The 26,585-nt window shown below is 37.1% G+C and overlaps 1 protein-coding gene and 1 long non-coding RNA gene across 6 annotated transcripts in view; one reads left to right on the top strand and one right to left on the bottom strand.

Annotated features, from left to right (window-relative positions):
* LOC120884900 (uncharacterized) overlaps positions 1-1,009 on the top strand; it is a 45,467-nt gene extending 44,458 nt beyond the window's left edge. The window contains exon 4 of the long non-coding RNA XR_013428964.1: positions 875-1,009. This is a non-coding gene — a long non-coding RNA (uncharacterized LOC120884900). The remainder of the gene's footprint in view (positions 1-874) is intronic.
* A 3,518-nt stretch (positions 1,010-4,527) lies between these two features.
* On the bottom strand, positions 4,528-23,111 carry Fam161a (FAM161 centrosomal protein A). 5 transcript variants are annotated; one of them, XM_005322047.5, is made up of 7 exons: positions 22,825-23,110; positions 17,495-17,727; positions 14,456-15,586; positions 13,933-14,100; positions 11,966-12,065; positions 5,790-5,944; positions 4,528-5,108 (listed from the first exon to the last, which is right to left on the bottom strand). In XM_005322047.5, exons 1-7 carry the CDS (start codon positions 23,008-23,010, stop codon positions 4,964-4,966), a joined length of 2,118 nt encoding a protein of 705 aa, XP_005322104.1. In that variant the 5' UTR covers positions 23,011-23,110; the 3' UTR covers positions 4,528-4,963. The 5 variants fall into 5 exon arrangements, 3 of the variants coding, with proteins under 3 accessions (XP_005322104.1, XP_077885255.1, XP_005322105.1); XM_078029129.1 differs by lacking the exon at positions 22,825-23,110 and adding an exon at positions 19,293-19,562; XR_002483600.3 differs by having other exon boundaries at positions 5,010-5,108; positions 11,949-12,065; positions 22,825-23,111.
* Between the last annotated feature and the right edge of the window lie 3,474 nt (positions 23,112-26,585).

Below are 26,585 nucleotides of genomic sequence, written 5' to 3'. Positions count from 1 at the left end.
CACATCAAGCTACAATATGACTCTTAGAAAGTAATAATGTAATGAAAGAAGAAAAAAAGACAGCAGGTTCAGATAAAAGGAAATTAAAGAGACATTATAACTAAATAACTGAATGTAATATTTGATAACTGGATCCAGGACTGGGTAAAAATCAACTATAAAAGACATTATTTGGGACAAGGTAAATTTGAATATGAACTTTATATTAGAATTATTACATCAATATTATATTTCTTATTTGGAAGAGTGGCTCAGTAATAAAGCATATGCTTTGCATGTGCAAGGCCCTGGATTTACTCCCCAGCACACAAAAAAGGTGTGTGTGTGTGTGTGTGTGTGTGTGTGTGTATGATTTCTTAGGTATTATAATGGTATTGTGGCTATAAAAGTCCCAGTTCTTAGGATATTACAACTGAAATGTTTAGGAGTAAATGTCACCATAATATGATGCATATTACTTTTTTTTTTGTATTGGGACTGAATCCAGTGATGCTTAACCACTGAGGACAACTCCAGCCCTTTTATATTTTATTTGAGACAGGATCTAAGTTGCTTAGGGCCTTGCTAAGTTACTGAGGCTGGCTCTGAACTTGTGATTCTCCACCTCATCCTCCCTTCACTGGGATTACATGGGTGTGCTCACATCTTTCAATGATTACTTTCAAATGATTCAGGGAACAAAAGTGTGTTTAAAGATACAGTGCAAATTTGCCAACATAATTGGTGAATCTAGGTGAAGGTACATGAATGTGCTTTCAAATTTTGCATAGGTCTGAAATTTTTCAAAATCAAGAATAAAAAAGAATTTTTACATAGAGTGATTAAACTGCTATATTGTGATACTGAGACTTATTTGCATATTGTTTTTTTCTAGAACATCACATATTTTTGGACCTTACAAGAACTAGCTAAATTGAGGATGTAAAACAGTACCTATAGACAACAACAAGAAAGGGAAAAGAAAAAACAACAGCAGCAGCAAAAACAACAACAACAACAACAACAAAAACCTAGTACCTATAGTATATTCCCAGGTTGCTTGCTTTTGAATTTTATAAAAAAATACATAATGTTTGCTATTTGATTCAAGGTTATAAGCTTTTATAATTTTTTTCTTCAGTACTAGGGATTGAAGCCAGGGCCTTGGGCATGCTAAGTAAGTGCTCTACCACCGAGCAATCACTCTACCTCCAACCCTGGAATTCTTTCTATTGCAGAGTACTTTTACTAAGGATTATAAATAAACTTTTAAACTGTGATCATTTAAAGAATATATTGACCTTTTTTTTTTTTTTTTTTTTTTTACTGAGTCAACATAGATTGTAGGTATTCTTGACCGTGGAAATATACAGGAAAGCGTTCCTCTGGTGAGCAAGCTGGGAGTGGGAGGTGGGGTGGGTAACAGGCACTCTGTTCCCTATGCATTGAATGCCCAGCAGTTTCTCCTTGAAGCTAGTTAAGACAACTACACAGGTGCAGTATCTACTTTCTATCCTTGGAGAAAAGGGCTCTGTGTCTTTATTAGCCTGGACTTTGATCTCAGCTATCAAGCACCTAGGATTAAAGAAATACTAAATAATAATGTAGATGGTACTATGGAGCTATGTAACTTTTGATATAAATAAATGCAGCAGCTTGGAGGGGCAGCCACTCTTTCTTTCCCTTTCCTGTCTCTGCATCTTGTCTCTGTGTCTCCTTCTACTTTCCTTACAATAAACTTAAAATAGACTGATTTTTGATTATAGAGTGGAGCAGTTGAACTTGCAGAGGACTCTTCATATTTTGTCATGACTAGTGACATGATATTGCTGGGGTTATTTCATTTCAGCAACATGGAGAAAATACTCTACCTTTCTCGAATTATTGGTATGTGAAGCCCCAATAATATAATGTGAAATTCCTTAAAAAATACAAAGCAATACAAACAAATAGAGACTATTATTTTGAATAAGAAAAGCTTCTCCTCCCTTATGGTTGCTGCTTGTAAATTCCCTTTTCCTTTCCTTAAAAATCATCAGACTCTATGGCTCCAGAAGTGATAATAGTAGACCTGAGCACCCTTCTGAGGCAGCTCACTCACCAGACCAAGATCAGAAACTGGAGGGGATGGAGAGAAGAAAAGCTAAACAGGAGAGCAATGGGAGACACTAGCTCAGAGCCTCCTTGTGAGAAAGGCAAGCTGAGGCAGAATACAATTCCTTTTCACTGCACCTTCTAAAGGGAAAGACTTGAAAATCCTCTCTGGCCAATGTGGTACCCTATGGCCACTGGCTATAAGGAAGTTTGGAAAATAGAGGATTTTTTTTTTTTTTTTTTTTTTGCTGGTCATGGTGCTACCACCAGCAAAAAAGAGACATAACAGAAAGGAAGAAAGGGAAAATAGTTAATGACCAAACAATGAAACAAGGGTCACATCCTTTTCTTGGAGAACACCTTATTTCAAGATCATGCCTGCAACCCAATGTTTATTTTCTAATTATAAGAAGAAGAAAGGAGGAGCTAGAGGGTGTAGCTCAGTAGTAAAATGCATGCTTAGCATTTATGAGGTCCTAGGTTTGAGCCCAAGCACCACCACAAAAAAGTTTTCTCAGGAATATTCTGTCCTGACACTACCATTTCAATACCATGTTTTACAATTTTTTTCATACAAGATTTCATCCAATCCTTCCTATACACCTAAGATAGGTGCTATCCTCATTTTTTAAAACAAATATTATTTTAGTTATTAATGGATTTTATTTATTTATATGTAGTGCCAAGAATTAAACCCAGTGCCTCACATATGCTTGGCAAGAGCTCTACCCCTGCATTATGACCCCAGCCCTGCTCTCCCTATTTTTAAAAGAATGGCCATGAAGCCAAGTTTTTATGATTAAAACCCATACTTTCATTGTTCTCAATACGTAAGGAACTTTTAAAACCCATGTGTACTCATTTTCAAATAATTGTAAGTATAATTAAATATTGCATTCATCCATTCAAATCTTTATTAAGTGCCTACAACATGTATAATCCTATGCTAAAGATGAAGGGAATACAAAGTGAATTTTTAAAATAGTGCCAACTTGTGCCAGGCATGCTGGTGCACGCCTATAATCCCAGTGGTTTGGGAGGCTGAGGCAGGAAGATTACGAGTTCAAAGCCAGCCTCAGCAAAAGCAAGGCACTAGGCAACTCAGTGAGGCTCTGTCTCTAAATAAAATACTAAAAGGGCTGTGGATGTGACTCAGTGATAGCGTGCCCCTGCATTCAGTCCCCCGAACCAGAAAAAAAAAAGTGGTGCCAACTCTTTAGTTTACAGTCTGATGACAGTGACAATAGTTTAACAAACTATAGGAAAGGAATTAAAAGCAAACATTCACAGGGCTGGGTTTGTGACTCAGTGGTAGAGCGCTTGCCTGGCATATGTGAGGCCCTGGTTGGATCTTGAGAACTGTGTATAAATAAATAAGTTAATTAAATAAAAGCTCATTGACAACTAAATATATACATTAAAATTTATATAAAAAGTAAACATTTGTCCCTGGTTGAAAAGGATCACCTTATTTACTAAAGCATAAATTGGGTTGGAAAACATTATTATTATGTGTACCTTTATTAGTTTATCCTTTTTAAGGGATACTGGTTGTTTTTAGAAAAGTAAATATTTTACCTTATAGCAATTTTATGATTGGTTTGAATTTTTAAAACAAAAATTTGCTTAAAGACTAAAAATGATTCATAAAATCAAATTAACATCATGCACAGATACAGAGAGTTTATAATAGTATATGAAGAGTTAAGCACAAATGAGTCTAGTATTAAAAAGTTAAATGTGAATTCTTCTTAAGTTATTATGCATGAGTTCAGTATATATATAACAAGGATTATATCTACGACTAAGATTATAATTCTCGGATTATTTCCATCTGTAATAATACATAGAGTATAAAATGATCAGTGTATAGGCTTTTCTAATATTTTACATATCAAAAATAATTTAGAGCCAGGCATGGTGGTACACACCTGTAATCTCAGCGGCTTGGGAGGCTGAGGCAGGAGGATTGGGAGTTCAAAGCCAGCCTCAGCAATGCATGCTTAGCATTTATGACCCTGTCTCTAAATAAAATACACAATAGGGCTGGGGATGTGGCTCAGTGGTTGAGTGTCCCTGAGTTCAATCCCCAGTACAAAAAAAAAAGGGGAAGGGGGCGGGATTTAGGAGTGTAGCTCAGTGGTATGCTTAGCATGCACGAGATGCCCCTGGGTTCAATCCCTAGCACCAGGGGAAAAAAAAAAAAAGACTAAAAACTAGGGATAAAAAGAAAAAGTGGTGATGGTATAGATAATTTAACAGTAAATTATCAGTGCAGAAATGAATGAAAATTTGCAACTATTTTATCTATATTTCATTGTAGATATTTTATCTATATTTTATTTATATTTTTAAAATGGTTAAAGAAATTTAAAACACCTAGCAAAACAAGTTTGAGGATCTATTTTGTTTGAGGATCTAAATGTATTGCAGATAAAAAGAATGGGCAAATAGTATAATTAATCAAAATCTTTATTGATTCATGCTTTCTAGAAAATTTTTTAATTAAATCATCAAGGGCCAATACTTTCCTTTGCTCTCAATACTAAGCCATTTTTCCCACCAAATATAATAATGTATATTTTTATAACTAATCAACTTGTAACAGCTGTGATTCTCAAACCTTTTTTTTCCCCAAATACTTCTTAAAAATACAAGATCGTAGTTGCAAACAGACCATAAGTAGCAATTTAAAAAATCTAAATAGGCAAAGCCTTACTCTAATTGACCAAATTATCACCACTCAGATGGATTCAGCCTTTACAGGCTTTGTTCAACAGCCCTGCACTATCAAAGGTGTCTCACAGATGTTCTCAACATCACAAGTGCAGCTGCTGACATTCTGATGCCCCAAATAATCACAAGGGCACAGAGGGGAGACCTTGCTGATTCAGTTTTGTTCTTCGACAGAGTTTTCTTCTGCACTTTCTTCATCATTTTCGTTTTCTTCCTTGCAAGAATCCTGGCTGCTGGTATCAATAAAATATTTTTCTTTTTCATTCTGTCTCTCTTCTATTTTTTCTTCTTCATTAAAGCTGGAGGAAGAAATTTATCAATCTTTCAAAGGAAAAATGAGTTGGTTTATAGGAATACAAACCCTTTGCAGTGTAGCCAGTCTTCCTTAAGTGTATGAGTTCCAATATATTATCAAGAGAATTCTAAACCAGGTGAGGTGGTGTATGCCTGTAATCCCAGAGGCTAGGGAGGCTGAGGCAGGACGAGCACAAGTTCAAAGCCAGCCTCAGCAATTTGGTGATACCCTAAGCAACACAGTGAGACTCTTTCTCAAAATAACAAACAAAAAGGGCTGAGGATGTGGCTCAGTGGGTAAGCACCCCTGGGTTCAATCCCCAGAACCATAAAAAAAAAAAAAAAAGAAAATTCTACGAAAGTGTCAACTTTAAAATTTTTATAAATATTCCTTTGAGAACTAATTTACTTCAAAACTTGAGTGACTCTTAAAAATTCATTTGAAAGCATGCTATTATTTTTATTATTTATATCAGTCAGAAATCTAAGTTATTCTGTTTTAATAACAAAATACTTCATCACCATGTAATATTTTGATTGTATCAAACACTGTAAAATATCAGTATGTTTTACAACAGTTCACATGCATTCCCTTAGGTAAAAGATTTTTAAAACAGAGAAGTGTATGCTTTCCTGTACTAAGAATTTTTCAAAGGTAAACTGTTCAGACATCTTACATATGTTACCTTTCTTTATCTTCAGTGGAACTTTTCATCTCTTGATTGTCGAACTTTTCAAATACTTTTCCACTTTGGCCTTTCTTTGAAACAAACTCATCAGATATTCCTAGTGCTTTTAGGGTGTTAGAATAATGCTTTTCTGCTGCCATTCTTGCATTTTTCTATAGGAAAGACAAACCTTTTTAGATGAGAACAGACTTTAAATTTACACTAAAAATGTATGGGTTAGAAGCTCCAGTGAAAATTAAGTTCATCATTAACAGGTGATCGAAATATGTGTTTTATATGACCGGCAATTATACTTCTAGATATATATCCAAAGAAACTCCTATACCTATGCTCCAAGAGGCATATATGTACAAGAATGTTCAGGATGATACTGTCTGTAATAACCTGAAATTGTAAACAGCCCAATATCTGTTAATGCCTGGATAGATTGATAAGTTATGTCTAATCACAAAGCAATGAAAATGAATGAACTACACCTATCTTCCACAGCATGAATAGATCTCAAAAATATAATACTGAGCAAAGGAAGGAAAACCCAAAAGAGAACATTTATTATGATTCATTTACCTAAAAGTTCAGAAACAGCAAAAGTAAACTATGTTATTTGGGGATAGAAACATAGGTGGTAAAACTATGCAAAAAAACAAGGAAATGTTCATCTTGAAAGTTAGAATGGGGCTGCCTCTAAGGGAGAGCTAGAGGGTTGTGTCTAGACGGAGCACACCAGTGGTTTCTGGAGAGCTGGAATGCTCTATTGGTTAACCTGGGGTGTAGTCACAAGACTGTCGATCTGTAATTATTCTTTACACTGAATTTGTTTCACATACTTTTATAACTGTATATAAAGAAACCTGGAAAAATCAGTAAGTTTATGTGATAGTTATTAGAGGGCTCTTCTATTTTATATGCTCTTTATAATCCATACCTAAATACATCAGAGAAAATAAAATCATCAGTACTGTTATCTCTACTCTGTGGAAGAAGCAAGGAATAGCAGTAAAAAGAACATGGATTTAAAACTGGGTTCAAATCTCTGGAATGTCCAAATCTGTTGGAATTGTGATGTCTCCTAGTTGCTACAAGTTGAAAGTCATCACAGTTCTTGAGGTCACAGGCTTTATGGAGCTGCAAAGTGACAGTGTTCACATTAGTGCCTTAGTTTTGATCTACTTTTAGCTCTTATGAATGGATCTGAACTAGTATAGGGCCCAGAATTGCTCTCTGGACCTCCACCTACAGCAAAGTGACTGGATAGGATAGGATAGCAGAAAGACTGTAGGTTCAACTTAGCAAGGTCCTATGCAAACTAATGAGACTTTGTCTCAAAAAAAATGAAGGGCTGGGAATGTGGCTCAGAGGTAGAGCATTTGCTTAGCATGTGCAAGGCTCTAGGTTTGATCCCCAGTACCACTAAATGAATGACTGAATGAATGAATAAATAAATAAGGGAAATAGGGATGCAGCCCTTGGGTTCAATTCCCAGTAGGGGGGAAAAAAAACCTTAAAAATATTAACAGGGAAGAAGAAAAGAAAAAGACATGAAGAAAACCAAGACCTCACTCCAGCAGAGGTTAAATGGCTTAAGTTAACAAGGCTAGTGAGTGGCAGAGCTAAATCTCTTGACCTTTTTTTGAGTCTTTTCCACTCTATTACGCTGCTTTCTCTTCATGGTAGTGGCTATATTGGTTTTGGCCCAAGCTGGATGTGGTGGTGCACGCCTGTAATCCTGGTGGCTCAGGAGGCTGAGGCAGAAGGATCACAGTTTAAAGCCAGCCTCAGCAACTAAGTGAGGTCCTAACTCAGAAAGACCCTGTTTCTAAATAAAATATAAAAAGGGCTGATGGGAGTAAAACCCCCTGGGTTTGATCCTTGGTACCAATAAATTGATTAATTAATTAAAAAAATAAAAGTGGCTCAAAGCCTGATGCCAGCAAGTCAGTTGTCAGATAGTTGCCTAACTCAGGGACTTCATGGAGTTTAGTATTCTACAAGTGAAAACAAATAGTAAAGACTAATTACAATGGATATAAGTATCACCAGTGCACTTTCTGATACTCTGGGAAACTAAAAAAGGAGAATTCAAATGAGGTTAAAATGCATCTGTGAATAACAACAGTTTTTTAAAAAGAAGTGAAAATGCATTTGGAGGCTGTGAGTACCAACAGACAAACCTTGGTGAACTAAAAGACAGGGCAAAGTGAGAAATGAGAACAAGAAAGAAAGGGAGACAATAAAGAAACCCCAAACCTAACTCTGGACACAGTAAGAACAGTATATTCTGATTTAAGCAAACTAAATGTAATGACACTAACCAAAGTCAATGCTAGGAATACTTCATTGGAATTTGGTTTAAAATTCAACTTAATATCTACTCAACTAATAAATCCTATGCTTTCCAAGAAACAGGACACATGGTTTGGTCTATAATGAATCATGGGCACATTCTGCTAGGGGATAACTCAACAGCAGGAAGACTACAATTCTCTCTTTTAAATGGGCAGTGCATAAAGCTGCAAGTGAATTTATTAAATAGCTGTTAATTAGCAGCAATAGTCACAGCAAAATAGACTGTAAGAAAGTAATAATTTGTGTTAATTGAAAATAATGTTGATTCAGTATAGAATTAATTATCTTTTAATAATTTACTTCAAGATAAACAATGTTTAATTATTTTTAATTGGAACAAGTATTTCCCCCCAGCATCTCACTATGCAAAAGAACTGTAAAGACAATCAAATAAAAAGTACAGATAATAAAATAACTATTTTATTATCAAAAACTCTGCTAAGGTACATGCCTGTTATCCCTTAACTTGGGAAGCTGAGACAGGAGGATCTTGAATTCAAAGTCAGCCTCAGCAATTTAGTGAGGCCCTAAGCAACTCACTGAGACCTTGTCTCAAAATAAAAAATAAAATGCATTGAGGATGTAGCTCTGTGGTTCAGCTCCTCTGGGTTCAATCCTTGGTACAAACAAAACAAAACAAAGCCAAGCATGGTGGCACATGCCTGTAATCCCAGCAGCTCAGGAGGCTGAGGCAAGAGGATCGAGAGTTCAAAGCTAGCATCAGAAAAAGTGAGGTACTAAGCAACTCAGTGATGATGTGGGTCAGTGGCCACGTGTTCCTGAGTTCAATCCCTGGTCCAAAAAACAACAACAAAAAAGGGCTGGGGTTGTGGCTTAGTGGTAGAGTCGCCTAGCACATGCGAGGCCTTGGGTTCGATCCTCAGCACCACATAAAAAAAAAATAAATAAAATAAAGGTATTATGTTCAACTGCAACTAAAAAAAGTAAATATTAAAAAACCAAAACAAAAACAACAACAACTACAAAAACAAAACAAAAAAAAACAAAACTCTGCTGAAAAGGATTGCCTTTATTTCTTCCAGGAACCAAAATAATAATATGTGATGGTGAAAGTATGTCTATAATCAGTGTCCTAGTTCAAAGTGAAAAATATTTTTCTATCATCATAAGTTTAGTTTGTAGTAATTCTTTCATTTATTTAACAATTTCCAAATACTTATTTTGTAACAAGCACTTATGGGAAGTAAGGAGAGTATGGGGAGAGAAAAAGGTTTTGAGTGAAGGAACAAAATCTGTGAGGGCCAAAAGTGGGAAAAGAAATATTAGCTGCACAACTAACCTGTGTTTTCAACATTTACAATTTTTTTTTGTTTAATTTTATATAACCATTTATTTTGCCACATTTTCTCTGGTGCATAGAAACAATGGGAATTCACAACATGACAAAACTGTTTATTAATACTGAGACTCATCACCAATATATCAGAGTAGTGCCCACAGCCCAGGGTAACCCCAGTGAGAAAAAATGTAAGGTAATAATGTCTGGCCAATTTGATAATAATTGTTCAGTTTGGGTTCAACACATGCTTACAAACATCTCCACTCTGCCAGAAAGTATTTTAGGTGCTAAGAGCTGGGAATACAAAGATTTGACCAATACCCTTAAAATGAATTAGCTAGAAGGGAAGAGAGACCATCATGCAAATAGATATTTTCCAAACTGTGGCAAGTGCTATGACAGATGGGTGCACAGGCTAGTGAAAGAACACAAAGATAAGGGCACTCAACCCAACCTGGGGCAATAATGCAAAATGTTAAGACTTGAAGGAGTAGGAGTTAGGTAAAAATAGAGACTCTAAGGATGTTTAGAATACAGTATGAATACAGACTTCAAGTTTGGAAGTAGTAGCATAGTCTGAAATAGCCCAAAAATAAAGGGGGTACATGGAAAAAGAAGACAGGGATGGGAAGAACACAGCAGGAAATAGACTAAGGAGATAAAAAAGGATCACAGAGGATTCTGTATATCATGCTAAGAGTTGTGATTTTTATCTTCTGGGACAAAGCAGGACAGCTTAGAGTTAAGTGTTTAGAAGTAGGTCAACTTGGGTTCCAACCTCAGTTTTACTAACTATAAACTTAATGAGTTTACTTACCTTCTTTGAATGTAAGCTTCTTCATCTATAGTATGGGAAGACTTACCTTATAGCATAGAATCAGTGAAAATAGATGATTGCCACTGTTATCAAAGGTTATTAACAGCCTACCCAGGGTTAACATTTTGGCAGGAAAATGGGAATGACAAGAAGACATAATGAATGGCAAAAAAAAAAAAAAAAAAAAAAAAAAAATTCCAAGAGATAGGGTTCTCACTATCTTGCCCAGGCTCAAATTCCTGGGCACAAACCATACTCCTGCTTCAGCCTCCTGAGTAGCCAGGACTACAGGCATGCACCACTGTATCCAGTTCAATCAAATCATTGTTATAATAATTCAGGTAGTTCACCTGGCATCTAACAGGGCAAATTACTTAGGAAAAAAATTTGACAGATCCCTTAGTGACCCTCAACCAAAAGGAGAAGTAGCTATCAGTCACCTGAATTATACCCTCAACCAAAGGAGAAAAATCAACAGGAAGATCTCATTGCAGAGGAAGATAAAGGTAAGATGTACACAGAAAATCTAAGTAGAGATTTCTGTCAAAGCAGTGAAAATAAAAATTTGCAGTTTAGAGCTGGAGATAAAACCTTTTGAATCAAAAAGTCAATTAACTGCTTTATACTACATAATATAGAACAGCTTAAAACTGATTTTTTAAAAAAAGAGAGTGAGAGAGGGAGAGAGATAGAGAGAGAATTTTAATATTTATTTTTTAGTTATCGGCGGACACAACATCTTTGCTTTGTATGTGGTGCTGAGGATCGAACCCAGGCCGCATGCATGCCAGGCAAGCGCGCTACCGCTTGAGCCACATCCCCAGCTCTTAAAACTGATTTTTCAACTGAGACAAAAAAAATACACTCCTTAAAACAAAAAGCATTATATAAAATTATATCCAGGATTACATAACTTTGAGAGACTGTACTGTGGAGATTCACCCACAACACATGTCCATTGTCCTGAGTGAGTCACTGACAAGAACCAAGTATAGTCTTGTAACTATGCTCATCTGTCAGTGTGCTAATTATCTACTGTTCAATGTAACAGCTTGGAATTCACAGATCAACACCAGTAACCTCCAGTGATTTTGTCTATTGTTAAGCAAGGTGACCCATACAAATGCTTCACTTAGAAGGACATAGGAGAAGATGACCTGAAACTGATAAACCTCTCTGAAAGAACAAATTATAAAACTGAAAATTTAGAAAAATCAGGATCCACTGTCCATTAGACCAGTTTGTTTTTCCTATAAAAAGGAAGCCCTTTTAGTAATTATAGATAAGACTAAATTATACATTTATTTTTTTAAAATTGGCAGAAATAAATCTGATTCAGTTAGCCATTTTGTTTGATTTTTTAATTCTTCACAAAGATGTCCAGTTATATCATGAAGCTTCAACTTAATATCTGACCACGTTGGTACTTAAAAAAGACTGGCCATTAAAAACAGGTTGTGAAACTAACAGTTTGAGAACTGGATTAGCAACAGGTTCTTTGTCAAGCTTATGTGCCTCATCAACAAAATTCAAAACTTAGAATTTAAGCAACATTATTTCTGTGGATGATTTGATGAAGCCATCATAAAAACAATAATGTGTCTCAAGAATCATAACATATATGAAAAACTGACTGTAAACTTGGGAGCTAAAGATATTAAAACAAAACAAAGAGGCTGACAATAGCTCTTACATTCCAATAAACACAACCTGAGCAACTCTTTCAAATAGTAGTGGCCTCTTATTTAATTTTTCTTCTCTTTCTTCTATTTCTTGTCGGTATTCTCTCATTCTTTCCTTTTCACTCTTTCTAAAATCAAATAAAAGGAATGAAATTTTAAAAAGGTCATTTTAAAAAAACTTGCACATATAACATTTAGCTCAGAGGACAAAAGAAGCTATTAGCAGTTTACATCAATTCCTTTTCTAAACAGATAAATTCTCATGGAATGTAGAATAAAAATCCTAGGTTTTGAGAGTACATATTTTATCACCCTGGGAACAGTCTTGGTGCTTTGATTTCCCAAATCTTCAAAACATAACATACTACTAAGGGGCTTCAAATTGGCCTGAACAGATGAATGAACGAATGTCCTCTTATTTATAAGTGTACAAAACCAAAAAAATATCAAAATAGGTGTCTTCTCTCAAAATAGTTCTTCTGAAAATAAGACTTCATGCTTACTGTATCTCCTAAATGAGATCTCCTAAAGTTTAGTGGCAAAATTAATTAAATGGGAGCAAGTCAGGGGAGAAATGGGGTACATGGGAATATAACATATGGAAGAATAAGAACCAAAACACATACATTTACAGTAAGTATACCTACTCTTTGGACAAGATCCTATATAATGAATTAAACTATATAGTTTTTCTCTATGTAAGATATATTAAAGCAACCAAGATAATGAGATTCAATGGATTAAAGGAAATAATTACCTTTAAAATGATAATTATGTTTAATATATACAAGTTGGTGTTATGAAAAAGCTAGTTTACTCTCTATACGTAAATAGTATATTTCTAAGTTGTTTTATTTATTTTTTTTTGCTTAAGTTCAACAAATTAAACTCCCTGTATCAGAGGATTAATGTTATATTATAAAGGAATATTCATCACCAAAAACAAATATATGCATTTTTGGCTCCTATAAAAATTAATAAGTCATTATTACTTACCCAGATTTGGGAGGGATATTTTCCTACTTAAACATGAACATTTTTATGTACAACATCCAGAACACTGGCTTTCAAACTCTGTACTGCAGAATTCTATTGTTCTGTGAAGGGGTTCTATTTTTTATATTGAAACTATCAAAATGAATATATACCACTAATTCAACACACATGTTAAAAATGCATAGCATAAAAGATGTCAATTTTCTACAATGTTTTTAATTTGTGCTATCAGATTTTGTGCATAACTGAGAACAAAACTACTTGACATCTGTTTACTAAGAAAGTATTCTGAGCTGGGGATGTAGCTCAGTGGTAGAAGCACATGCTTAGCATGAGCAGGGCCTTGGGTTCAATCTAATATATGGCAAGATATTAAGAAAAGAGTTTTATCTATGAGCATTAAGAATTTCTCAATATTGTACTATGCAATCAAAAATAATATACAGAAGGGTGGGGATATAGCTTAATGGTAGAACTGGTGGTTAGCATGCACAAGACCCTAGGTTTGATCCCTAGTATTTGTGCATATACGCACACACACACAAAATAAATAATAAATATGTGTGTATATATATAATATATGCACATATAATATATGCATATAATAATATATGCATGTATTATATATGCACACATTATATACATACATATACACACTCAAAAAAAAAAAAGGATAGTTAATAGCTATGATCTTATGCTGACATAAGATCATAGCTATTAACTAAGACCACAACAGAAAATGTTTTTGTTCATCAACATAGCTTTATGGTTCTTACCATGGAGTTGTGTATATTGGTTCTCACCACAAGGTATGTGTTTCTATGTGTCTAAGTGCACACTCATGTATTCATTTTGAGTATAAGTAACTAGTTATAATTTAAATTCATAACTTAAAATACTATTACCACTCTCAATCTGTATATATATTGATAGCCACTGATTAAGAAAAAAGAAAGTTTGGAAACCAATGTTCTGGAGTTCAGGATTCTTTCATAATACCTGAGATATTTTACTTTGGACTTAAAAACTTGAGCTAAACTTTGATGTGAGTCATAAGCCTTAGCCCGGGTTGTCAGGAGTTTCTGCAATTCTTTGATTCTTTGCTTCTGCTTAGTTAGGATCCGATTTCTCTCTTCTTCCAACATTTTCTTTTCCTCAAGTGATCTCCTGAGGGCAACAAACTAAGGCTTAATTCACTTTAAGCCAAGGAGAAAGCTGTTTAGCAAAAATTTAACAAGGGATATTTCATAGGCTGAAAAAAAGACAACCTTTTGAGAAGGCTTTGATTTGTGAAACTAAAAATCCAATCAAGGCTGATTATAACCATTTCTATACCCAAAGATTCATAAAATTAAAAATACATTATTAGAGCAACATCCTTAGTAAAACACCCTAAATTATGTAGTAAAATATCTTACAATAATTTCTTAATATTTGCAAATTCACCAACATAAAATCAACAGAGCTGCATACACTACTTTAGCAAACATGAGTCAGTCAATACTGAATCCTAGTTATTTACCTTATGGCTTGTTCCCTTCCTCTGGAAGATACTGTGGGCGCTGGAGGGTTGCAGTTACAAGGCATGATCTTTGCACTTGTACTTCTTACTGGTGACTTGTGTCTTGGAGACTGATAAGGCCAATGTGTTTCTTTCAAATTTTCTTCATCTGCTCTAATGTCTGTCAAAAGGGGTTCTCTTTTAGCAGATGCACTTGAAGATGTATGAAGATCAGATGGTTTACTGCCAGTTAAGAGTTTTGAATCCTTGTGTCCCGGGAAGCCTGTTTTATATTTCTCAGGAAGGTCTTCAACATCATGAGTCAGGTACCTGGCTTTGTGTTTATACCTTGACTTTCCAGCCTGTCCAGGACCCTTAGAATGCCTGAAAGTTGGCATAGGGGATGAATTCTGTAAAAGTTCTTGGGATCTCGGCTGTATCTTCATGTTTCTATAATGCTCTTCTTCTTTTAACTTGTCACTGGTATTTGAATCATAAGTAGAACGAGGTATGGGTCTAGCTTTAAATGAATTTGATTTCTTTTTAGATCTACAAAAGTCTTTCAGCTGCTTTTCCTGGGCTGCTTGCTTCTGTTCTTCTCTTGCAATAAACTTAAATGGCTTTTGTGAGTTCAGAAGAGCTTCTTTGTTTTTCTCCTTCCTAGACCTCCTTCGTTCTTCTTTTTGTTTGACCATATCATGATAAAGGGGGAGAAGGACACACACAGGAACTGGAGTGGCTCGGAATTTCTTCTTACACTCTAAATCATCTTCTTGTTTTTTGAGCAGCTGATGTACTGTTTCAATATTTGGTTTAGATTTCATGGCCTCTTCTTTTTTCTTCTGTTCTCTAATCATCATCTGAAAAGGAGCAGGTATTGTAATCCTGGGCACCCATTCTTTTGGTTTCTTCTTTGTTTTTTCATTTACCTGAAAGTCAGTATCTTCATACTGAATATAATCTTTAACATGAAAGTCTGTCCACATGTTGTTGATGAGATCCTTAGCATAGTTCATCATTGTGTATTTTTCTAGATTGGGCACATCCTCTTCAGAGGAAGAAGTATGCAAGGAGGAGGACCGGCCTAAGTCAGGCTCTGAAAGTGCTGTCATTAATGGAACATGTTGATAGGAGTTCTTTTCTGATATAAAGCTAAGTGAGAACAATAATTAGGGTATAGTTTCAATTTGGTATATGACCAAATATTAAAATAGAGGTATATATTTTCTAAGATCAGGGTATAATTAGCTATAAGAGAAAGGCTGGACAGGGCTTGTGAAAATTATCATTTCTATTTAGAACACAACTGAGACATGCCTATAAATTATCTAGTTCACGCTCTCATTTTACAAGAAAGTAAAAAAGTCACCTTGTATCTAACTTCTATTAAATTCTCCATATGTTTTTCAAAGTCATCATATTAAAACATACCTCTGATCACATCACTCCCCCGTTTGAAACTTTTCAATGATTTCTCATTGCTACAAAGTCTAGATCATAAAGCCCTTCAGGACTGGTCCCTGTTTACCTTTCCAGTCTGACCTCTTACCACTCCCTACCTCCAGTCACCATTCTTAAACCACATCCAATTGCATGAAGTTCCTCATGTACATCATGATTTCTTATGCCGCCATACCTTTGCACACATGCTTTCTACTGCCTAGAAGGCCATTCCCTACTTCCTGCATCTGCTGAATCTCTTACTTGTCCTTTAAGATTGAACTCAGGTATAACGCTTTCTTTTGTGGAAAATTCTTGCTGCATCTCTCCAATACCCTGGTATGATCAACTGCTTCTTCCCTCATTTATGTAACACTCTGCTATATCATATTGTAATGCAATTTTGGTTCTTGGTTAGTCTTTGATCTCCTTGAGGTCATCCTGGTTTTGACTTCTCAGTGCCCAGGCATGGTCTGGCACACAGGAAATGTACAATCAGCATTGATCAACTGGGTGAGTTCAGAGACTGGTCTTAAGTTTCAAAGCAAGAGAATTCACAGGAGAAATGGGTCTTGAAATTACAGATGAGCTGGGTATGGTGGTGCTTGCCTATAATCCCAGCAACTCAGTCACTGAGACAGGAGGATTGCAGGTTCAAAGCTAGCCTCAGCAACATAGCAAGGCCTTAGTAATTTAGCAAGATTCTGTCTCAAAATAAAAAATAAAAAGGGTTGGGGATGTGCTCAGTGGTTAAGCGTCCCTGGATTCATTCCCTGATATTAAAAAAAAAAAAGATGATTTTGAAAACATTAAAGATTCACATCTCCTACTCTTGAACTCTTTGTATTCTATCCTTTTTTTTAAAGTATTTTTTTTAATTGTAGGTGGACATAAAACCTTTATTTCATTTATTTATACGTGGTGTTCAGGATGGAACCCAGGGCCTCACATGTGCTAGGTGAGCACTCTACTGCTGAGCCACAACCCCAGCCCTTTGTATTGAATCTTTTAAGATCTTATGTTAATCTATATGTTACAAAGTTTTTAAAAATTAAATCTTAATGTTCATAATTTAAAATGGGACAGCCTAAATATTTTGAAACATGTCTACAGGTCTGTGGGTGATAAGTCCAAGAAAAAAAAAACAAATGACCACCAATTGTCTCTCAAAGCAAGAGATCACCTAGAAACTGATAAGTCATTAGAGATTTTGAATAAAACCCCACCCCAGGGATAGGGATGTGGCTCAGTGGTAGAGCACTTTGACTAGTAGAAGCAAGGCTCTGAGTTTGATCACCAGCACCACAAAAAAAATTAAAATTATAAATAAATAAATAAATAATAAAATTCCTTCTCTACCATCATTGAGAGTACAAAAAGAACACATAATTCTTTTTTTAAGCTGTAGATAGACACAATACTTTATTTGTTTTTATGTGGTGCTGAGAATCAAACTGAGTGCCTCACATGTACTAGGCAAGCGTTCTACCACTGAGCCACACACCAGGCCCAAGACTACAAAAGAATAGTAAATATTCTGAATTAAGAAATAATTTATTCCCCACTTTTAAGCATAAATTTTATTTTATAGTCCACAAATGACATTAGGCACATATTTACCTGGAAGAAATACTAGGAACATCTTCCTTGATGATTGGTGGCTGAACTTCCTTTAAATTTAATTTATCTTGATACATTTTCTCTAATTTTGCCATAGTTTCTATGTGGGCTGCCTTCAGCTCTTCTAGTTTCCTGAAATATTCTTCATTAGAGTAGTAAACATCAGAAAAGTGCACTATGTCCTCATAGTTCATATGTTCATCCAACCCAGAAAAGTTGGTGTTAAAATCAGCCTGGTAGGGAAGGAAAAACCTGTTATATGACATTTGGAATTAAAAGCAAATTAAGTTGATACTGATCCAAATGTTGCTTCCAATTAGATTATAAGTTACTTTTGGATATTTACATTTTCCCTTAATGATTTTTTCCCCATATTTCCCCTAATCTCTCTCTCTCACACACATACACACACACACACACACACACACACACACACACACACACACATATATTTTAAGTTATTGATGGACCTTTATTTTATTTATTTGCATGTGGTACTGAGAATCGAACCCAGGCCTCACACATGCTAGGCAAGGGCTCTACCACTGAGCCACAAACAGCCTCTGGCAATTTAGAAAGGCCCTGAGCAACTGAGACCCTGTCTCAGACTTAAAAAATAAAAAGAGGTAGAATGTGGCTCCTTGATTAAATCCCCAACACCAAAAACAAACAAACAAACAGAGAAAACAAAACCAAACATGAGAGAAACTGAGACCAAACTACAAGAAAATAAGTTATTTAACCATTTTATAATGGATGGTTCTCTGATCAACCAATTAAAGGTTTTTGACTCACTGCATTCACAGTATTAGGACAGGACCAAACCATCCTTTACAAAGCGTTTCTATAAGGAGCCTCCTGAGTTGTTTTAACTGAGACGAAAAGGAACACAGCCAAACCACCAGAACTAATGCTGCCCCTTGAGCTGTGCTCCTGCAGTGTAGCTCTATGGTGCACCAGTGGGGAGAAGGCAGGGGAATGGAGGAGGCAATGGGAGTCAGTGGGGTCACGGACAAAGTTCTCAGTGGTTTATCAAGGAGCCAGCTGGGACAAGACCTCACAAGAGAGGAAAGAGGACTTAGGAGTGGATGGAGGGCATTCTTAGAACACTGTTCCTGTGGACAGCAACAGCAGGAACTCCTATCGGTGACAGAATCTTTGGGACTGAAAACAGAAGGAGAAATATGTGTTTGTATATATTCTACATACAAGTCAAGCCTCACTCCTTTCAAATATTTTTTAGTTCTTTTAATTGAAGCAACTAAAGAGCTAAAATCTCATTTTTCCACAAATAAAAAAAAATTAATATGTTCCCAATCAAGAAAGAGTTGAAGTTATTCATGATACTATGAATAAAGGCTTGTCAACTGTGCTTTTAAATTTAATCTACTGCCTGGAACACTCAAATGAATAAAATATATTTGTTATAGAAAGTTACAGATTCAATCTGATAAGACTCTGGAAAATAAATCTGATTAGGCTTTCCTGACAGGAAAATTGAAAAAAATTAATGGATGTGGAGATTTTTGTTTTTGTTTTTATTTTTTTGTGAACTAAAAACAAGAGGCCAGTGTTGTACCACTTGGAGGTAACTTAGAAAAAACAAAAGAAAACAAGTTTTCTTCAGTAGAACTGATATGCAGAAATTTGTTACCAACAGGTCCACGAATCAAAAAACTACTTAACATATGTCATACAAATCGATTAAGAGAATTCTCTAATATCTTTTGCTGTTTGTATGTGTGCCTTGTTATTCCAGCTGAATTTAGTTTGCAGCTGGAAGAATCACCAGAATTACCTCAGGGCCTCTGCACTTATTCCCTCTCCTCACGATTTCATCCAGAAATCTGCAGAGCCCACTTGCTCATCCCTTGAGATCTCCACTCAAATGCCATCTTCTCAACAAGTCTTGACTGACTGCCCTATTTGAAATGACAATTCTTCCCCCACTCACGGTCAGCCCTCCTCTGCTTTATTTTTCCCAGAAGTATTCAACGACTGATATTCTTCATAGCCTGCCCCTACCAGAAAACAATCATTTCGAAGGCAAGACATTTTTCTTCCTTTCCCTTTAATTGTTCCTCTTTTTGTGGAATGTTGCAAATGCTGCCCCTGGATTAGAGGATAATCTTCCTGAGATTGGCTTGACCCACTTAGATAATGACCTTTTCCAGCACCTGTTCTTTCCTTAGTGTCAGCATGCATAAGAAACTATTTGTATTGCAGTCTATAAAGTTTCACTGGCAATTCTGAAAGTTTTATTCAGAAATGTTTTTCATTGGAAAGGATTTGTAAGAAATGAGGCAGACCTACATGTATTAACATGGGTAAATCCCCAATAAATGAAAAATTAAAAAAGCAAGTTGTAGAACTTTATATCTATCTGTATTTTATGTCTATATTTGTAATATGCTACAATCTGTTAAAGTATTATATACAAGACAGAAAAAAGTCCAGAAGAATACATAAAATTTGAAAACAGTGGTCTTCTCTACACTCTCTCCCTACTACTCAGGAGAGTTGGTGGGTATCCAGATTTTCTTTTTGCAGGGGAGAAGTGTTAATAAGGGACTAAGCCTCATATGTAATATTTGATTTGGTATTTTTTTTTTTAAAGAGATAGGGTCTCACAATGTTGCCCAGGCTGGTCTTGAACTCCTGGGTTCAAGCAATCCTCCTTGAATCCACAGTGCTAGGACTATGAACGAGTGTGTACCACTGCACCCAACTAAACAGGTTATATTTTAAAAGGAGAAAGTATTCATGTATTATTGTCATAATGAAATGTAACTTAACAACAACAACAACAAAAAGACAAGCCAGGCTTGGTGGCAAATCCCTATAATTCCAGCAAATCAGGAAGCTGAGGCAGGAGGATCTCAAGTTCCAGGCCAGCCTGGGCAACTTATAAGATCTTGTCTCAAAACAAAAAACAGCTGAAGATGTAGCTCAGTGGTAAAGTGCTCCAGGGGTCAATCCCTAGTACTAAAAAAAAAAAAAAAAAAAAAAAAAAAAAGAATATTCCAAACAACGTCTCATGAACACTTCACCTGCCCAGCATCCCATATCTCTTCTAGAAGATGGCTCCCACTTCCTAGCAATTAAGTTCTGCTTACCTTTCCTTTTCCCCTATCCCTCAACTGCCCTCCTAACCATTTTATTTTAGGAATACAGAAACCATCAAAGGGAAGCTCCCTCATTGTCCCCATCTACAAAGCTTCCTTTTGGGACCCTTTTCTCAATCCTTCATATTTTAAGGATGAAATGTAGCAAGTGACACCTCCCTCATCATTAAAAACAATGACTATGAACCTTGCAGCTTCTTGTCATTCCTCCTACCACTGTGGTGGCTCCTTAATCTCTTGCCTATTTTTTCTGGCTGTTAAATGTTGAGGTTTCTAAGAGCTCTATACTAGGACCCTTCTCTACACTCTCTCCCTAAGTGATCTGTGATCCATTTTCATTGTTTTGGAAATGCTGAAAACTCCCAGATATAAATCTCCAGCCCAGAGCCCATAGGACTTCAGTTTCATAAACCCATCTTCCTCCTATACATTTCCATTTGGTAGTTCCAGAGGCATCCCAAATTTATCATATCAAAAACTGAAACCTTGATTCTACCCAGCCCTCAAACATATTCCTTCCCCAGTTGTCCCCAATTCAGCTAAAGGCATTACATTTGATGCAGCTGTTTAAACTGGAAACTTGGGGATGAGCATTCTTGATTTCTGTTCCTTGACTTCACATGCAATCCAGCAGTATGTCTTTTCTAGAGAAATCTGTCCACTTTTTGCCATCACCACTGGATTCTAAGTCCAAGCCACTGTCCCTGGAACCCAATAGACTTCTGACCAGTCTCCTTGCTTCTGCTTTGCAGAAATGACTAACTCCTACCACAGAAAACCAAAGTAGAATTTAATCTTCAAAGAAGTTTTTCAAATGACAGTCCCATTGGCAGCTGTTGTATATATATTTGCTCTTTATTAACAGCTGAGAGACAATTATTATAGTTCTTTTACAGATAGGAACACTGAGGGCTAAGGAACAATGTTATAATATCACCTAGCAAGTGGCTACTCCCATCATTTTGCCTCTTTTATTATCTACTGTAAATTGTGAATAATTGAAACTGGCTCTAGTAGGACTCTAATCCTGATTCATGCGCATGGTCTCAATCTGCCTCATTCTGGATAACCTTAAGGTGTCTGTCTGTTGGTGAAATATTGGCCATAAAAGATGTTGCCACAGGTTTTCTCATGAATAGTTTTAGTATAAAGATATTAGTATTTCAAGCTGGATGCAATGGTGCAGGCTTGCAATCCCAGGGACTAGGAAAGCTGAGGCAGGAGAGTCTCAAGTTTGAGTCTCAAGTTGTTAGCCAGCAACTTAGCCAGAATCTGTCTCAAATTAAAACATACAAGGGACTGGGTAATGTAGCTCAGTGGTAAAGCATCCCTGAGTTCAATCTCCAGTACCAAAAAAAAAAAAAAAAAAAAAGAATTAAAATGTCAAAACACCTAGTAATTCCTACTAGCCCTAGACCATAATGTTTTGTATTTGAGCTGCTTTGGACATATGGCAATAAGAAACCTTAACTGGGTATAAGGAAGTTTATATGTGCAGATTGCTGATTTAAAATCAAGGTTTCCATCTTTAAGTGACTATAACAGATGGCCGACTCTATCCTCCATCTGCTGGACAGGTGTCCAGGAGACATCTGACACTGAAAATTGATATGTGAAAAAGCTGTCTCACTCCACCCTGCAGACCCCCTGACCCCCTGGAGGCACTGGGATCTCAGCTGCTTGCTTGTCTGGATGCTTATCTATATCCATATCTGTGTCTCATCTAGACAATGAACTCTGCATGTTTTTTTTTTTAAGCACTCATCTCCTATGTACTATGTTAAAATCTGCTAAAACCAGGTCTTAAGATGATAAGACACGCTCCTGACAGCAAAGTGATTCACGTGTTTTTATGGATTATCCATTAGAGGATAGTTTTCTTCAAGTTAAAGAAGAAAGGAAATATCCAGTCCTAACAGATGTTGGAAAGTAGGGAGTAAAGTTCTGACTTTGTATTCTCTAGAAATAGTTATAAAAATGCTCCCTAACAAATTTTTACAACAATCTCTTTAGTAAAATTTAAAAATTTTTCAATGCCTTGAATTTAAGCAATTTTCATGGGAGAAAGGAGATGATGGTGGGCCAGGATCATCAGGTAGAGGTCTGCATTGGGCACAGCGTTTCCAGCGCCTCCTTGCTGGGCAGGGACGTGGACCAGCCTTCAAGCCCGCGCCCAGTCCCGGCCCACGTCCCGCCCCGAATTACCGACGCCCGCGTGGCCCGCAACACCTTCTCCTCCTCGTCTTCCTCCAGAGCCGCCGCCGCTGCCGCTAAGGCCTCTAGGGGGTCTTCACGTTCGTACTGGGCGACCCGCGCTCCGGTGTTGGGATTTACCGGCATGTGGAAACTGGAGGCCGCTACCCTCGCGTCTCGGTGGGAGACGGAGGCCATCACCCCGCCTCCGAAGCCTGAGCGCCAGCGCTGGCCCGGGGCGGGTAAGCTGGCTTGGCCTCTAGCAACCCAGCGGCTCCTGGCTTGGGGTGGGCGGTTACTAGGGGCGCGGTTACTAGGAACGCTACAGGAGCCGCTAGGGATCAAGAATCGCGTAAAAGGGCTGGGGATGTGGCTCAAGCGGTAACGCGCTGCCTGCCTGGCATGTGCGGGGTGCTGGGTTGGATCCTCAGCACCACATACAAATAAAATAAAGATGTTGTGTCCACCGAAAACTGAAAAATAAATATTAAAAAATTATCTCTCTTTCTCTCTCTCTAAAAAAAAAAAAAGAAAAAATTTTAAAAAGAATCACGCAAAAATCCTGGCATGCTCCCGGAAGCCCCAAATCATCCGCTGAGCTTCTCTCCTGAGGTACTAACAGTATAATATAAACCGCAGTTTACCTGTTCTCCATGAGTTTGTATTAACATCCTTAAAACTGATAAAATTTTTTCATATGAATATCATTCTTTAAAAAAAAACGCAGTTTAACCAGGCATTCTGAAATTATTACTGCAACTGTACAAACAAGCCAAAGTCGAATTTAATCTTAAAAGAGTTGTTCAAATGAGTGTCTCACTGGCAGTTTGTAATTATCACTAATTCATTTAATTTACTATCCAGTTTACTAGACAGTGGGAGTCGGTTCTCTCTCTCTCTCTTTCTCTCTCTCTCTCTCTCTATATATATATATATATAATTTTTATATAATTTATTTTATTATATATAATTTATTTTATTTTGTATTGGGGATTGAACTCAGGGGCGCCTAACCACTGACCCACATCCCCAGCTCTTTTAAGTTGCTTCTAAATTGCTTTAGTTGCGCAGGCTGGCCTAGAATTTGTGCTCCTCCTGCCTCAGCCTCCTGAGTCGCTGGGATTACATGCTTGTGCCACCGCGTTCAGCACGGTACTGAGTCTTTGCTGGTTTAGAAAGTTGACCGACTGAACTGGACATTCTTTCCCCTCTTTAGTGTCTAACCTCCTCAACGCAGACTTCTCACATAAATGAAACAATTAGTTTTATGAAGAAAAGAGCGCATATTTATTAGCTGAAATAGTATGATGGGAGACGAAAGAGGAGGAAGCAGGCGGTGCTATTGTGTGAAGAAAGCAGCAGGGTTTACAGGCTACTGCCTAACATGGCTCCCCCAGGAACCAGAGAATGGGGAGGGTAGTGTATTCCCCGCTGATTGATTTGAGAACTAGCAGGAATGGGCCAATTATAAGGAAGTTACTAGTTTTCCCGCATGCGTTTTTCTCGGCTTGACTAATGAAAGCCCAGAGTTGGGTGGGGCCGGGCGCTCGGCCCAGTCACAGTGCAGATAGTGTGAATCCGGTTCTTCAGTTTTGAGAATGAGACTGGCTGGATTGGAAGGCACAAGAGCCCAACAGTAACCACAGACATCCCCATCTGCACCTCTCCCCCACCAACTTTCCATTCGGGATTTGGGTTCCTTCATTCTGCAGCACCTGTGATGGAGACCGAGCCCCAAAATAGCGGGCATGGCTGTCTTAGCCACTTGTTACCTAAACAGCTGTAGTTCTCCACCATAAAGTTGCCCTATTTCCCTCGTTATGGGAGGAGTCTACACTGCAACCCATCTCTGAGTTCAGGGCTCTTTTCAGAAGGTTTCTTGTTTGTCTATTGAGATTGTGAGCCTCTGTAAAATCCTCTACTTCACCAGCTCTTTGTTTTGAAAGCAATTGCTTCTCGCTCTGGAACGGATCCTTTTTTGATTCTAAGCAGAAGCCAGAGGTGGAAGCTCTGAAGCCAGAGAGGTCGCCAAAGTGACAGGATATGCAGCTAGTTCTGTGGCTGCCTGTATCCCTGTTGGGATTTGATGTAAGCCCAACTCAAAACCAGCAAGACAGGTCCACATACTGAATCACTGCATAACGGGAGATTAAAATAAAATAGTAAAATAATGGGAATCGAGTGTGGAGTACATGGTTTGTGTGATGGAAGAGTAGTTCATCAGCAATTTTTAAAATTTGCAGACATAACATAACCTCAAACTATTTAGAACAGAAATGAGCAGATCTACAAGAATTTTTTTTTAAATTGGTGCATTATAATTATACAAAACAGTGGCATTGATTGTGATATATTCATATAGGCACATAGCACTTCCCCTTTACGTTCCCTCCTCCAGTTACTTTTTTTTCAGTCGGGAGGATTGAACCTAGGGGCACCTAGCCACTAAGCCACATCCCTAGCCCTTTTTCAGTTATAGATGGACACAGTACCTTTATTTTTTATATGGTGCTGAGGATCGAACCCAGCACTTCACACATGCTAGGCAAGTGCTCTACCACTGAGCTACAATCCCAACCCATCCGTATCCCTTTTTATTTTCTATTTTCAGACAGGGTCTGCTGAACTGATGAAGCTGGCCTTGAACTTTTGATCCTCTTGCCTCAGCCTCCAAGTTGCTGGAATTACAGGCGTGGGCAACAACACCTGGCTAATTATTTTTCATTATGTCTACTTGCATTAAATGATTGAATCCTCTGACTCTAATAAATATTATCTAATTGTGCTATTCAAATCTTCTATCCCCTTCCATTTGAGACCATGTGTATACAAATGTATCAAAAGGATTACACATAATTAGTTCATAGCTGCTCACTCCAGCTACCAGGTGGCATGTTGATTATCCTGGACTACTTCCCTCACAGAAAGAACAGTGTTTTGTCCTTACAGGGACAGACACTAGATTGGATTTGTCATCCCTCCACACAGTATTTCTGCCAGAACTACCATCTGTGTAAACAATGCTCATGCACTGCCCCAGCCCTGTTTGTGATCAAGGTATTCCACAAAAAGTATACTAGCTAAAATGTGTGGGGAACGGGCAGAAAGTGGCTAAAACATGGGGAAAGACTAGTTGGATCGTACACTGTTCATGAGACAATGATGCTTGGATGAGACAGTGGCAATCAATGTTTAAAACTGGAACAAGATAACCTGATTAAAAAAATCCCTTTGATCCTACATACGTGTTTTTTGTGTGTGGTACTGGGGATTGAACACAGGCCTTGTGCATACTAGGCTACCACTCTGTAACTGAGGTACACCCCCATTTCTGCATATACTTTTATTTATAGAAGGAATCCCAGAATGATCGGTGGTTATTCTTAGAGAAAGGTAAGAGATTGTAAAGGGAGATTTTCATGTTTTTTTATACCAATGGGCATTTATCAGTGTTAAGTACACTGGACATTTTTTTTTCCTTCTAAATACTTTTTTTTTTTTAATTACATCAATGAATAGATCCAAGTAGAATATGGATTGAGGAAATGTACCCAGGATTAAGCCTTAAGAAAGTAAATGTATGGGCTGGGATTGTGGCTCAGTGACAGAGTGCTTGCCTGGCACGTACAAAGCACTGGGTTCGATCCTCAGCACTACATAAAAATAAATAAAATAAAGATACTGTGTTCACCTACAGCTAAAAAAAAAATAAAAAAATCAGTGTAAAAGCAAACTTTTTTGGCGGGTTGCGGGGGGGGGCGGAAGATGTTTTT

The sequence above is a fragment of the Ictidomys tridecemlineatus genome, chromosome 12 (genome assembly GCF_052094955.1).
Source record: "Ictidomys tridecemlineatus isolate mIctTri1 chromosome 12, mIctTri1.hap1, whole genome shotgun sequence".
NCBI classification, from domain to species: Eukaryota; Metazoa; Chordata; class Mammalia; order Rodentia; family Sciuridae; genus Ictidomys; species Ictidomys tridecemlineatus.
Note: the sequence above shows the minus strand (reverse complement) of the source record. Positions and strands in the feature narration are given on the sequence as shown.